Genomic DNA, 15,416 nt, shown 5'->3' with positions numbered 1-15,416 from the left:
TTAGCTTAGCTTGCGCTACTTAAAAAACTCGAGTGATGCCGATGCGTCCGTATATTCGCCTTTTATTAGTGTATTTGATAAAGATTTCACCGACCTAACAGTTGTTTTGAACTGTTGGTTCTCTTCAGAGACCAGGAAGAAATCCTAAGAGAACAAAAATTCTCATTCAACACGAAAGCAATCGCATGTCAGCGAGGTCTATTTTTTAAATGTGACTTATCAGTTGCAAACAGCTGTCAAGCCAGTGAAACCTTTAAGAAATGCACTAATTAGGCAAGATTAGGTAACTTTGATTTCCGAAGATTGTATTCTCGTAAGTTCTGTGGCCAAAATTTCGAAACATTCGAATATTCTTCATACATTCGGCTCTGAAATAAGATTGGATCTTTAATGTCACCTAATTCTGTATAGTTTACATCGCCGAAATGAAGCAGTATGTTTCTTTCTTTGATAATTATTTTAGGTTACGGAAAAGACAACCAACACTTTTTTTGAATGACGTATGAAGTAATGGTAAAATCAACTCACCGCCTTTGGTTTTTCACAACCCATGACATCTATACAAAACTGAAAAAAAAAAAAAAAGACATTTAAGAAAGTAATTATACACATCCTGTATTAATATGATTATTGAGACAGCACCATATTTCGTAGAATCCTAAATTCTAAGACCATTTGGACAGCCTTTATCGCTGATTACACATTACCTTACTAGGTATTCTCCATAATTTTTGATGACTCATGAATATAAAAATAGCAGAGTTTATTCCATAATAGAGCTGCCCCGTATTCCAGTCGGAGAAAAAAATTAAAATACTAATATATAATTTTAATTATTACTGAAGAGTAATATAAAAGCAAGGATGTCAAAATATCCAAACTTGACTACGTCGAGAATATGAGGTCAGAGAAAGGCGTAGATAATTATATTTAAATAAGACTAGTAAAGAAAGAAAATGACAAATCAAATGGACTGTAAAGTTTAAACAGGAAAATTTTGAAAATTTTGTGTAAATAGTCGTCAGATGATAAAGTGCGTAAACTTTGCTCACCATTATCAAGAAAGCAATTGGTGTAATCTAACGTTGACCAATATCATGAACTGATAGGACACTGACTGGCATTCTTTGATAATCTTTTGAGTAATAGAAGTCCTTCTCTTCGTGCCATTAATATTCAGCATTTGTACAAACTAAGGTGACCAACTCTTCCGAATTGATCTTCAAATAGTCCCGTATTTTTCATAATCAATCATTTTCGTTAATTTTTCAATGTATATTATAACCGCCAAATACAATTTGACAATAATATCAATAGTTTGGAAAATTCTAATCGAACACAATTCCGTTCAAGCCAACAAATATACATGGGTGTTCCGGCAAAGATGTTATATCGTTGCTTTGATCTTGTAACCTTTGGCACCATTTTAATAATCGATTCCTATTCGGAATAATCAAATTGTTGGTAGCGATTTTCGATATATACTTTCGGATTTTGTTTGTCTGTTTCCTATCTTGCGTTCTTACCAAGCGTTGTGTCTGAATTCATTCTCAAATTATTTTCAGTATCCTTGAACTTCGAGTGTCATAGGATATTTTCGTGATAGATAGTGACAGTGAAATGGAAAGTAATAATGTAAAAAGGCAACCAAAAAGGAATGTAAATATTTGTGTGTTTATCTGAAGAAATGTGAAGAACAGTACTCGTGACAAAAATCCAACGTTCACAAAGCTAATTACATATTATGTAAACGTAACTTAAGTCAGGCCCGTTTCTACATTTGGGGGGGGGGGGGGGGCTCTGTGCGAAATGGAAAAGCGGGGCCCCTGAAAGCTAGTAACATTTATGGAAATTATAAATGAAAGAATACCTTGTTAAGTAATTAATTAAATCAAATATAAAAACTATTTATGCACATAAATAAACAAGTATGCTCTTTAGCATCAATTTAAGTAAAGGGAAAAATTAGTTAAAAAATAAATGAGTTTGTATGTACATGATATATTATTTTATTACGTTCGTACACATTATCATATAAATACGCCAGAAAAATGAATTATTTAATAATATAAATAATAATATAAAAATATGAAAAAAAATCCATTTTTACTATAAAGAATGAAATATATGTATATCAACTTATACGATTTAAAAGAAATCTTAATATTGCCAAGGACGACAAGGCGACAAACGTTCTTGAAACATAGAAGAGATCGCAAATAGGTTTTTATTAATTTTAATTTGGAAAATGACCTTTCTGCTGATGCGACCGTAACTGGACTGGTCAATAATATTTTAAATGCCGTAGTAATATTTGGATAAATATCCGACAAATTATTTGCAATTATGAATTTTAAAATATTAATCGGTGCATCTTCATGAACAATATTTCTAAAAACAATTAATTCATTGTAAAATTCAGATTCATCAATATCTGTATTTAATTTTTGATACAGCTGTTTGCAACAAAATTTTAATTAATTTTCTGTCATTTTTCTTATTAATTTCATATCATAAAGAAATCCAAATGATTTTTCGTGAATTTCATACAATTCAAATCTTTTTTTGACAGATTGTAGAGCAGTATCTAAAATTACAAAAACGAAATTTATCCTAAAATTATCTTTGTTATCACCTATGTGGGATTCATCAGGCGTTTCATAATCAAAAAAGAATTTTCTTCGACGTACTAGACTTTCTTTAAATTTAATTTCTATTTCTATTAGATTTGACAGTTCTTTAGCAATCTCAAAACAGCTATCAAATCCTGATATTCCCTGCTCTTCAAAGTACTGCACTAACTCTTTAACATGCTTAGTTGCTACGTCTATGGGAATTTTTGCATTTTGTAATTCTTGACTTACTAAACTGACTTTTGACAATAGCTCATACCAAATTACAAGGCTTAGTATAAACTCAAATGAATCTATTTGTTCATATATTGAAACCACTTCTACTTTGATAGTATTATCTGATGCAGTTTTAAATAATTCTTTTAGTGCATTTAAAATTCTGGAATTTGAAAACGTACAGCTCCAACTGATTCTATTCTACATTCCCATCTTGTATCACATAACGGTTTTGGAGTTAATTGTTTAACAAATTTCTTCAATATGTCCCAACGTGAAGTTGAGGCAGCAAATAATGTATATATTTTTTGTATAACATTAAAAAAATTATTGCTATAATTGATGATTTTGCGACATCCCCTAAAATCAAATTTAAATTATGACAGGCGCAAGGAGTATAAAATGCCTTTTCGTTTTCATTTAAAATGTAAGCACGGACTCCCTTATATACTCCTTTCATATTCGCTCCGTTATCATACCCTTGCCCTCTACAATCTGACAATTTAAGATTTAATTTATTCAAAAATGATTTTATATTTTCATATACCTTTACTTAGTGTCATTAGTTGTTAAAATCGTCAAAAAGTGTTCACGAATTTCAATATCTGCTTCAAATATATGTAAAAATTTTTAAATTACTGAAATTTTCTCCTGATGACTAGCATGAGGAGTACAATCGAGAATTATTGAATAGTACTTTGCCTGGCGTATCATATTTACAATATTTTGTTGACTTTTGGTTCCCATATCAACAATTAATTCATTTTGCACAATGGGTGATAGATACGAATTTTGTTTCTTACCTATAATTTTTTTTCTCCCGAACATCGCATTAAATGATCTTTTAAAAGTGGATCAAATTCTGCAATTAATTCTATGATTCCAAAACAAAATTACCATTATGGGCTGTGTACAAAGTATCAAAATTACCTCTAAAAGCTAAATTATGTTCGGATAAATAAAGAATTGCTGCTACTATTCGTCTTAAAACATTTCTTAACCATTCTGCTTGAAATTTTATGGCATTTTGATTTGCCTGATCAATTGTATTGTGATTTTTTAAATTACATTCCATTTGTGTCCATGAATACATGCATTTCATGTGCACTGGATTTCGTTCGTGCGACTTTAATCTTTCACTTACATGTCGCCAGTCAGAAAAGCCATTATTAGATAAAAAAAAATATCATCAGAAGAAAATAATTTGCAACAAAAACAAAAAATAGAGTTGGAATATACCAAGCATCTTCTATTTTGCTACTCTCCGTTTGCAATTGTTCTAACATAGTGAGCTGTGGAAAAACACCTCTTGTTGTAATCGTTTGGAAAATCATTTTCAGTCGGAGGAAACGGTGGACCACGTTGTACAATTTGTGTTAGTGTTGCGTTGTTCAAATTGGGCCATGTTGCTGGATCATCAATAGTAAATAGTTCACCTTCCTCTAGTGTCTCAGTTTTAGGATCTTCAATACTCATTGTTTGACCAAACGCGATCATGTTCTACGCTTCCTTTGAGTATTTCAGAACTCTCATTATTAATTAATGTTGAAGCCGAAGAACTGTTTCTAGTTATTTCAAAACTCCCGTTATCAACTGATATATCTGAACAAATATATGAGTTCAACTTCATAAATTTAAACAGTGAATTTCTTTGACGTTCCTCAGCCGCTTCTTTTTCTTGTTTTCGCTTTCATTTTTCATGCCCACTTGGGTATTTTCTTCCATAATAATCTCTCTCACGACTAGTCATACTCAATAATTAAATACGATAAATTTAATTATAAAATAAGTTAATAAATTAAAACAAAATTACCTACCTGATAAATGAAATATATCTAAAATAGATAATATTAGAAAATAAATAAATCTAATATAGAGTGAAAACTGCTATTGAAGAAAAATTCTGATGTCGGATAACCTAAAACCAGTTTACAAAATATATTTTTAAGATGTTTTGCAAGTAATGTCACATAAAAATATTGCCATTACAGTACGTGTATATACTTGTTCATAAAATCATAAACTAAAATAAAAAAAAAATCCTTAAAATTATTAAAAAACACCTGTTTTAAAATGCACTTTTCCCTATCACTATGCTGCATCTTAGAGTAGTTTCAAATACTACCGTTCTAGCGCGACGATCTTATTTCGCGTACTATAACAACAACAGTTGGTTGTAAAATTATATACATATATTTTTCTATATAATAATATTTTTTAATATAATAATTACAATATTAATTTATATAATAATTTTAAAAAAATCATTGATTTTCTTTTTTCAATTTTTTGCGCTTTGCGGGGACCCTGTGCCACTTGCCCTGTGCCATGACAGCAAGCAACATTCCAGCACTGAAGGACCTTCGAATTTGAACCTCTTTTTTCAGTAACTGAAACAAACACTGCAGTTGAGCTAGCGTTAGTTTTTCACACTATTAAACACAACATCAGTTATAGAAGCATGAACTGCGTCGAAAAAGGATTTTGTTTGTCTGTTTCCTATCTTGCGTTCTTACCAACCGTTGTATCTGCATTCATTTTCAAAGTATTTTGGTCGAACAAAGGCAGAAGCAATTGTGAAAAATGTTCTGGCTCCAAGGAGTGTGCAGGGCTTTATCGATGTTTTAAAAGATCCTTCAAAAACTAGCAACTTGTTTTCAATCGCAACTGATGACTTCGAACAATAGAAATAGAAAGATGTTTCCTCTAGTTATGAGATATTTTGACCCTCTAAGTGGCATAATAAACAGACTCCTGGACTTCATTGTGCAAGCTGATGAGACAGTTAACTCCATTCATAGCATGATAAAGTCTTCCCTTCATGAGCAAAATTTAAATATAAAAAATGTTAGTTCATCTTGTGCAGATAATGCACACGTGAATTACAGGAAAGATAATTCTATAATGAAGCTGCTCACAGAAGACAATGAAAACATGGTTAAAGCAAACTGCTGCAATCATATTTTGCATAATGCAACCAAACATGCCTCTGGATATTGATATTGGATATTGATATTGAAATGATAGTTTTAAAAATTTATGGACACTTGGCAGTATCTGCAAAAAGAAGAGAAGAATTAAAATCATTCTTTGATTTTCTTGAAATTCTTCGTCATATTCTTACTCGGTGGCTTTCTTTGAAATCAGCTATAGATAGGTTAATAAAGAACTAGTTAACTATTAAGAGTTATTTTAAAAGTGTCAACAACTGTCCAAAAATCTTGAAAAAAATAATTCAGTGATGAGGATCCAGAAAATGAGTGTGTTCTTGTTCAAGATGCCAAATCCCTTGAAACTGCAGATCTTAGTGTCATTGAATGCTAAAGTATAATGCAATGTTTAGGTAGTAAAATTCAACAGAGGATAAAGGACAGTTTCTTTTTGGTAATGCCACTGAAAATATTTTAAACTGTATGACACCAGGCCTACAAAAAAAAAAATAAAATAAAACGAAAAATAAACATGATTTTTTTAATTTTTACTGTTCATTGTACAAGTACATTTCCAAGAATTTTGATTTATCTTATGCAAATCCCAGCCATTGTCTTGTGCCCCTAAATTTGGACAGTGAGCTTTCTTTCAGGAATTTGCAAGCCATTGATCAACAATTTCATGTTGATATTGTAAATGAAGAGTTTTGTATTGCAGTGAGTGTCGTGAATATGGTGAAATCAGGAAGTACTGAACAAAAGTGAGTGAATATATTTACTGAATTAAATAACAAGAAAATCAATGTTCTAAATCTTGGTAAAATTTTAGGCTTTGTGTTAAGTATTCCAGGCTTAAATGCCCACACTGAGACAATGTTCTCAACGATGAACAATAAATGGATAGATAAGAGGAATCAAAGTAGCTTAGAATTAATTAAATTAGAACTAATGGTAGTGATTAATTTTGATTATGATTGTAAAGAGTTTTTGCAGTTTACACAAGGAGACAAAAAAATGAAAGCTGCTGCAGCATCTGTCGATAAATATAAATAAGTTTAATCTAAGAAGTATGGATATTTTAATTGTATGTAAAGTATAAATGTTTAAACTTATTAAATATTTTGATGTGCTATAATTTATATTGTAATTTGTATATTTTAAATATAAACCATCGTATCAATTAATGTAGGATTCACATACCAAAAATTTCTCAAAAATTTGTCGCGACCCAATCCTCGCTTATTTTCATGTTCAAAAGTTGGTTACCCTAGTACAAACCAATCTACAGTTGAAATCAAAACTAAGTTCTACTTCTTAGGAGTCGGAGAATCTTTATGATTACTTTTCTGAGTGTGGGATAAGTAAATGTTATATAATCATAGCAGGCTTTGCTTCAAGGAAACTAAGGTTTTCTTAATCTACTAAATGAAGAAATGCCAGACGAGCATATGCATTTACAGGAATAATTACGCTGACCGCCCCCCCCACCTCCCTAAGCTAGATGCTTCTGCCACGACCCAACTCTCGGAGGGTGTCTGTTTGTCGTGTAGGGTAGTATAAACCACTTAAGATAAGATAACTGAATGCTGTTAGATTAAATTATATTCTTGTGTTTCCCCTTGTAAAACTTCCGATTTTTAAGACTATGTCATGATACTGTTACCCTCTCAATGCTAAATTCCATTTGCGATTTAGTACCATTCCCTAGTGAATTCATCTGCCAACAGCAGACATAACTCTTGTTAAAGTTTTTGACGTATAAAAAGTATGTTTATTGTGTTATTCCAAATTCAAGTTCAAGGAAAATTCTAACAAGCATTATAGAATTATAAACAGATCAAGAACTTACCTCAACTTGACTCTTGAGTGAACTCATTAGATTGTAGAGAAGCTAGATAAATAAAAGGAATATTTGTTGAAAGGTTATACGAAAAAAAGCAGAACCAATTTTTACAGAATGCAAAAATATGAAACCATGTTATAAAACTAGAAATGATTATTATTATTATTATTATTATTATTATTATTTGTTTTTTATTTATTTTTATTATTTAATTATTATTATTATTATTATTATTATTATTATTATTATTATTATTATTATTTATTTATTTATTTATTTTTATTATTTATTTAATTATTATTATTATTATTATTGTTATTATTATTTATTTATTTTTATTATTTATTTTATTATTATTATTATTATTATTATTATTATTATTATTATTTATTTTTATTATTTATTTAATTATTATTATTATTATCATAACCCCATCCATACAGTCGTATACACGAGAAGAGATAGTCGGAAACACAACAACCTCAACCTGCATTGATCATATAAATATAAGGGCCCTTCCTAACTCCTAACAGCCACACAGCAGCCGTCATAACATGCAAACTAGCAGACCGTTATTTCACAGCATTGCTGTTACACACTGAACCAGAACCCATAAAAATCACTGAGACTACAAAACAGTATCATAGCATTGTAAACGAAGCAATAGTGAACGACGAAATCAGAAAAACAGCCTAGATGCAGATAGCATCTTCAGACTCTGCTGAAGCTGTATATAATAATCTTAAACTTGCATTTAACAAAATATACAACAAAGCATTAAGAAAAATAAAAATACGCCCCCAAACGAAACAAAATCCATGGATAACAGACAACATACTAACAGACATACAAAGAAAAGATGCCCTATGGAAACAACTTAAGAAGTCACCGAACAATATCGCTTTAAAAGCTGAATACAAAAGAAAACGGAATCTCCTAACAACCCAGATTCGAACGGCAAAAAGAGACTATTACAGCAACAAATTAACAACAGCACAGAATGACATAAAGCAAACCTGGCACCTGATTAATGAAATGCTGGACAATATACACAGAACCACTGCCTCAGAAACAATAAAACACAGCTTTGCCTGCGACCCCAAATCCCTCAAACAGTTGGCAAACAACTTTAATCAGCACTTCGTGAACTCTGTCCAAAAGCTACAAGAAACAACCTTTCCTCACACATACGAACATTCTCCACTAGGTCCACGAGCGACCCAGTCGATGTGGTTCCCCACAGTAACAAAAGAAGAACTATCACTGGCAATTCAACAAATAAATCCTAACAAAGGACCGGGGATAGACAGAATCAGACCAAAAGACATCAAGAAACACTCAACCGACCTACTTCCAGTTATACAAAAACTGTTAAATAAAATCTTCGAAACGGGACACATACCTGAAACACTGAAGACTGCATTAATCACACCCATACACAAACAGGGAAAAAGAAACATAATAAGTAATTACAGACCTATCGCCACGCTGCTTGTAATCAACCAAATCATGGAGCGCACTGTACATCAGAAACTCTCCACATACGTTGAAAAATTTCAAATCATACCCAAAACACAATATGGCTTTCAAAAAAATAAAGGAACACAACACTCCTGGAAGATTTCACAGATCTAATAAACGCTGCATTGGATAAAAACAGAATAACAATAGTGGTCTTCATTGACCTAACAAAAGCATTTGACACACTAACACAAAACCTTGTTAACGAAACTTACCCATATCGGAATTGGAGGCCGTCTACTCCAGTGGTTTAAAGCATACACGAAAAACAGAAAGCACATCACACGTATAGGATCAGCACACAGCCAAGAGGTACATGTAACCTGTGGAGTACCGCAAGGAGCTGTCCTATCTCCCATTCTATTTAACATATATATACACACACGATATAAGCCAACTCTCCCTAAAAAGTAAAATCTTCCAGTATGCAGACGACACTGCCATAGTATCCATACACAACACTGCAAATATCGCTTACAAAAATATGCAACACGACATCAATCAAATCACTAACTGGTTAACCGAAAACGGCATATATATATAAATGGAAAAACAAAGCTAATGATATTCAAAAACCCCCAAACCCTGCCCATAGAAACCAAATATCTCACTATCAAACATTCATCCTCCTATACACAAAGTGCAGAACCTAAAATCACAACCATCACACAGGTGAAAACAACACGCTACCTTGGAGTTCACTTCGATGCAGATCAAAGTTGGAATAGCCATACAAACTACCTACATACCAATCTTAGGATAATAGCAAGCAAACTATACAGATTAAAAGATATTGCCCCAACCCACATAAAAATACTAATCTATAAAGCATTATGTGAAAACATTTTAAGATATGCAATCACATCATACGCATTCTGCACAGACTACAGACTTAACAGGTTACAATGGTTGGAAGATAAAATGATAAAACTGATATTCTGGGAACAACCCACTCTTATGCAGGAAGCATGGACAAAACACAAAATATTTAAGGTGAAACACTTACGCCACTACACAGTCATGTTAAAAGACTACTACAGCCCAACATATAGAGTAACCAGAACAACATATCAAATAACAAGACCACAGTCAACAAACTACATAACATATAAGTACAACAATCACGACGGCAAAGCCACCCGAAACTTCTACGTACCTGACATGATAAACAAACTGCCGTTCGACAACAGAAACCTAGGAACATACAGAGAGCTGAAACAGGCACTATATAAATATTATAGCGAGAATGAAAATTAGAGAAATTCCTGATTCTCTCTCCCCCACCACACATACACACACACACAAACCTATGACAAACCCCCCTCCCAAAAAACTATCACTACAAGAACACAAAGAAACAAACACACCATGTCTAAATCCAACCCTATTTGCACACAAAAAAAAAATGTTAAACTGTAACGGCAGTCGAAGTCTTTCAAGCACGTACCAACAAACAGTAAAATCAACACCTGGCTTGTGACCAGTATAGGAACACAACCATGAAACCACCACCCTCTGTCATCTATTATCTTCCTCAGATAAGCTCAGCTAAGCTTCGAGGAAGAAAATTACTAAGTTGCAAGTATCTGTTATACACACTTGAAATGTGTTATAAATATTATATATATATAATTACTACAGCAACTATGTATGCAATTCATCTGAGACATAAAAAAAAAATTATGTATAATCCTTATTGTAAATACTGTAAATATTATTATTGTATGTAACTTATACTAAGACATAATAAAATGTAAAAAAAAAAAAAATTATTATTATTATTATTGAATTGTGTGTGTATGTTGCATTACTGCATTGTATCGTGAATTGTGTGCACATTGGTGCCAATCCATATTTAGCTAGTTTAAAAAAATGTATATTCATATTTATAAAATATACTCTGCATTTTGTATATCGAATTTTCGTACTGTACAGAAAAGATAATATGTTTTTCATTGTGTGTGTGCAGATACTCTGTGTGATAGTAAACCTTATCATTTTCATTGTAAAAATAAATAAGTCGTTTATAAAAAAAAAAAAAAAAAAATTAATATTATTATTATTATTATATTCTAAATTGAAAAATTCTGTATAAACCTTATTGTAAATATTGTAAATATTATTATTGTATGTAATTTATACTGAGACATAATAAAATGTTATAAAAAAAAAAAAAAAAGATATAGGTCGCTTTAGCAGCAAGCGACAGCAACATGCCATTTCGAAGCTCTCATATTTTGGGTGGTAAAGTAAAGGATTCTGTGGATAAAGTAAAAGATTTCTGTGAATTAAAATTCAAAGGGTATCAATGAATTCCGTTCTTCAAGCTGAGCATATTGATGTAAAAACTTTTAAGTATCTGTTAGGTAATAATTAAGATATAAGTTTTCAATGTTCCAAGTATACAGTGGTCATCCATGTAAGAATAGAACAAAGGAAGTCGTCATTTTAGAAGTCACACCAGGATTGCCAAAACCAAAATATGAAGTACTATAAATGTCAGGAAGACCTAACGGGGGTACAAAACTACATATCATGCAGGAATTGCCAGGGAAATGTGCATTTTCTACATTCGGGATTGTCCGAGGCCACTTTGCAGTGAAAATCTAATGCGAAGCGTAACCAGTGGAAGTGCCCACATTGTAGAGAAAACAAAGGAATGTCGCTTTCGAGGGCAAGCGGGAAAGGGCCAATGCAGAAAACAATAGCAGGCGCTAAACAGATAACATAGCAGGCGCTAAACAGATAACATAGCAATCAACAATAAAGGAAATGCAAAACAAGGAGTACAATGACAGAAACTCAGGTGAGCCCACTTTGAATGTATTACTAGAAAATAGCTTACAAAACCTAAAAGACTGTTTAATTAATTTTATTGGAGAACTATTTGAAAAACATAGCGCACAAATTACCAAAAAATTCAATCAATATGAGGAAATTATTAAATTTAATAACAGTTCAGTATAAGACGTATTGCAGATCATTAGAGAAATTAAAAACAGAGTTAAAGAGCTAACGGAAAGACAACATAACTTAATTAAAGAGATAGTGGAACTATCGGCAAGAACTAAATCCTTAAAGCAACATCACAAACTCCTAAACTAACAACAGCATAAAAATGATCTCATCATAAATGGTCCCAGAAATTGCTACTGAACATTTAAAAGATACATAATTCAACTAAGCCAGAAAATTGGTGCTGCCATAGAATCTTTTGATTCTATGGAAAAGGATTCTATAGTCGTTACACTCAAATAAGGAAATGAGAGGGTTTTCCTCAACCTCCCCCTGTGTGATGTGACTCACTGACAGTGCAACAACATAAAAGCTAGCAGGATTAAGAAACCATAGTCAAGCAATTGGTTTAAAAAACTAATAGCTTGCGAGCCCGAATCCTTCAAACATTTGGCAAACAACTTTAAGCAGCACATCACAAACTCTGTCCAAAAACCATAGGAAACATTTTCTCCTCACACAAAGAAACATTCTCCACTAGGACCACGGGCAATCCAGTCAGTGCGGTTCCCCAGAGTAGCAAGAGAAGAACTGTCACTTCAATTCAACAAATTAACTCTAAGAAAGGACCAGGAATAGAAGGAATCAGACCAAAAGACTTAAAAAAAACACTCAACTAACATATGTCCAATTACACTAAAACGGCTAAATAAACGCTTCGAAACGGGATACATACCTGAAACACTAAAGGAGGGAAAACACGGAAAAAGAAACATTATAAGTAATTACAGACCCATCGCCACATTGTCTGTAAACAATTAAATCATGGAGAGCATTGTGTATTGCAAACTCTCCCCATATGTTGAAAAATCCCAAATCATCCCAAAAACATAACATGGCTTTCAAAAAATAAAGGAACAGCAACACTCCTGGAAGATTTCTCAGACCTAATAAACGCAGCATTAGAGAAAAATAGAAGAGTAATAGTCGTTTTTATTGACCTAAGAGAAGCGTTTGATACACTAACTCAAAAAACTTTGTTCAACACACTAACACATATCGGAATCGGAGGTATTCTAATACAATGGTTCAAAACGCATGAAAAACAGAAAACACATCGCACTTATAAGATCAGAGCAAAGCAAAGAGGTACCGGTAACCTGTGGAGTACCACAAGGAGCTGTTCCAACTACCATTCTGTTTAACACATGCACATGATATTCGCCATCTTCCCCTAAAAAGTAAAATCCTCCAATACGTAGACGACATTGCCATACTATCCATTCAGAACAACGCAAATATCGCTTACACAATATCAATGAAATCACTAACTGACTAACTGAAATCGGCACACATTATATATACAGGGTGTTCGGGATAAATTTGACATATTTATAATTAATTATATTTTTCCGTAAGTTACATGTATTAACACACACTTCTCTTCATTTAAAAGTTTGAACCCTTCTTCATTCATATACGAGATGTCAGAAAGGATGGATAGCTGGAACACACCTGAATCATGGAAGAGAATAACTTGTATCATGATGATTCGTGCCCGCCATCAAAATAAGGATATTACGACTGCTGCCCAATGCTCCCTGAATACAGTAAAAACAATCAGGCATGAACTAGAGACTTGCAATGGTGACTACGAGGATGTAGCAAGAAGAAAGATCCCTAGCAGACGATCTGATTGCGTTCGTACAGCAGAATTCCTCGCAAATCTGCAGGAACAGGTGTTGAAGAACCCTGGCATTGGAATTCGGGCTTTGTTCGTGGAGTTGCTAACTGTAGTCAAGCCCTGGATAACAAGGGTAGCCAATGGTAGGCCGTATGTATGGCAGCAGGATTCGGCCCCTTGCCACACCTCTGGGAAAAGTCAAAAATGGTTGTCTGAAAATTTCTACGACTTCACCAGTCCAAATGTTTGGCCTCCAAACTCCCCAGACCTTAACCCCATGGATTATTTTGTATGGGGCGCAGTTGAAAAAGACACCAATCGCACTTCCAGTAATACAAAAGCCCAGTTAATGGATAAAATTAAAACAGTTTTTGCGGCCCTTCCCAGGGAGACTGTAGCATCAGCTTGTTCGAGGTTCCGAAGCAGAATTGAAGCTGTGATCGATGCTAATGGTGGTTATTTTGAGTAAATCTTGTTGATAGTATTGTAATTAACTCTGCCTGTAATGTTTTTTTGTCAATTCATTAAATTTAATAGATACAAAGAAGATTTTCTTTTTCCTTACGAAACTGTCAAATTTATCCCGAACACCCTGTATATATATATATATGTTAAAGATACCAAGCTATTTTAAACTTGGTTTTACTCCATTTCCCAAGTAAGCAAACAGACAAATAAGTCAAGTTTGCCCCTGCACGTAATGCAAGTCTAGCTAGCTGACCTTGCAGGTAGTGCAAGACCAAGGTAACTCATGGTAAAAGTAGAATAAGCTCTGATCACTAATCTTATCACCTTGGTCTTGCACTACCTGCAGGGTCAGCTAGACTTATATATATAAACCCTGAAAAAAAAAAGCTAATGATATTCAAAAACCTGAAGCCCTACCCATAGAAATTAAATATCTTACTCTCCAACTTCCATCCTCTTATACAAAAAGCGCTGATCCTAAAACCACAAACATCACACAGGTGAATGCAACACGTTATCTCGGACTTCACTTCGATGCTGATCAAAGTTGGAATAGACAATACAAATTTTCTATACAACAAACTCAGGATAATAGCAAGCAAACTATGTCGATTAAAAGACATTGCTCAACACACACAAAAATAGTTATCTGTAAAGCATGATGTGAAAACATTTTATGATGCACAATTACATCATACTCATTCTGCACAGACTACAAACTTAACAGATTACAATCCATGAAAGATAAAATGGTAAAACTGATATTCTGGGAACAAAGAGAATAGCCCACACTTATACAGGGAGCAAGGACAGAACACAAAATATTTAAAGTGTAACACTGATAACACCACAGAGTCATGTTAAAACATTACTTCACTCCAACCTACAGAGCAACCAGAACAACATATCAGATAATAAAACCACAGTCAACAAACTACATAATATATAAGTACAATAATCGCAATGGAAAAGCCACCCAAAACTTCTACATACCTGACATGAACAACAAACTGCCATTCGATGACCAAAACCAAGGGATTTACAGAGAACTGAAACAGGCGTTAAAGAAATATTATAGCGAGACTGAAAATTAAAGGGAAATTTCTCTTTCTCTCTGTCTCTCTCTCTCTCTATCACACACACACACCCCTATAACAAACCCCTCT

General features: G+C 33.0%; 1 protein-coding gene across 1 annotated transcript in view; it reads right to left on the bottom strand.

Moving 5' to 3' along the window:
• LOC150106041 (uncharacterized) overlaps nt 1–15,416 on the bottom strand; it is a 54,952-nt gene that overhangs the window by 15,374 nt on the left and 24,162 nt on the right. The window contains exons 5-6 of the mRNA XM_090393782.1: nt 7,629–7,670; nt 529–567 (exon numbers count right to left, since the gene is read on the bottom strand). Coding sequence (XP_090249908.1) covers nt 529–567; nt 7,629–7,670 — 81 coding nt within the window. The remainder of the gene's footprint in view (nt 1–528; nt 568–7,628; nt 7,671–15,416) is intronic.

Source organism: Typopeltis vanoorti, chromosome 6 (assembly GCF_054136105.1).
Source record: "Typopeltis vanoorti isolate ZY-2024b chromosome 6, IOZ_Tvanoo_1.0, whole genome shotgun sequence".
NCBI classification, from domain to species: domain Eukaryota; kingdom Metazoa; phylum Arthropoda; class Arachnida; order Uropygi; family Thelyphonidae; genus Typopeltis; species Typopeltis vanoorti.
Note: the sequence above shows the minus strand (reverse complement) of the source record. Positions and strands in the feature narration are given on the sequence as shown.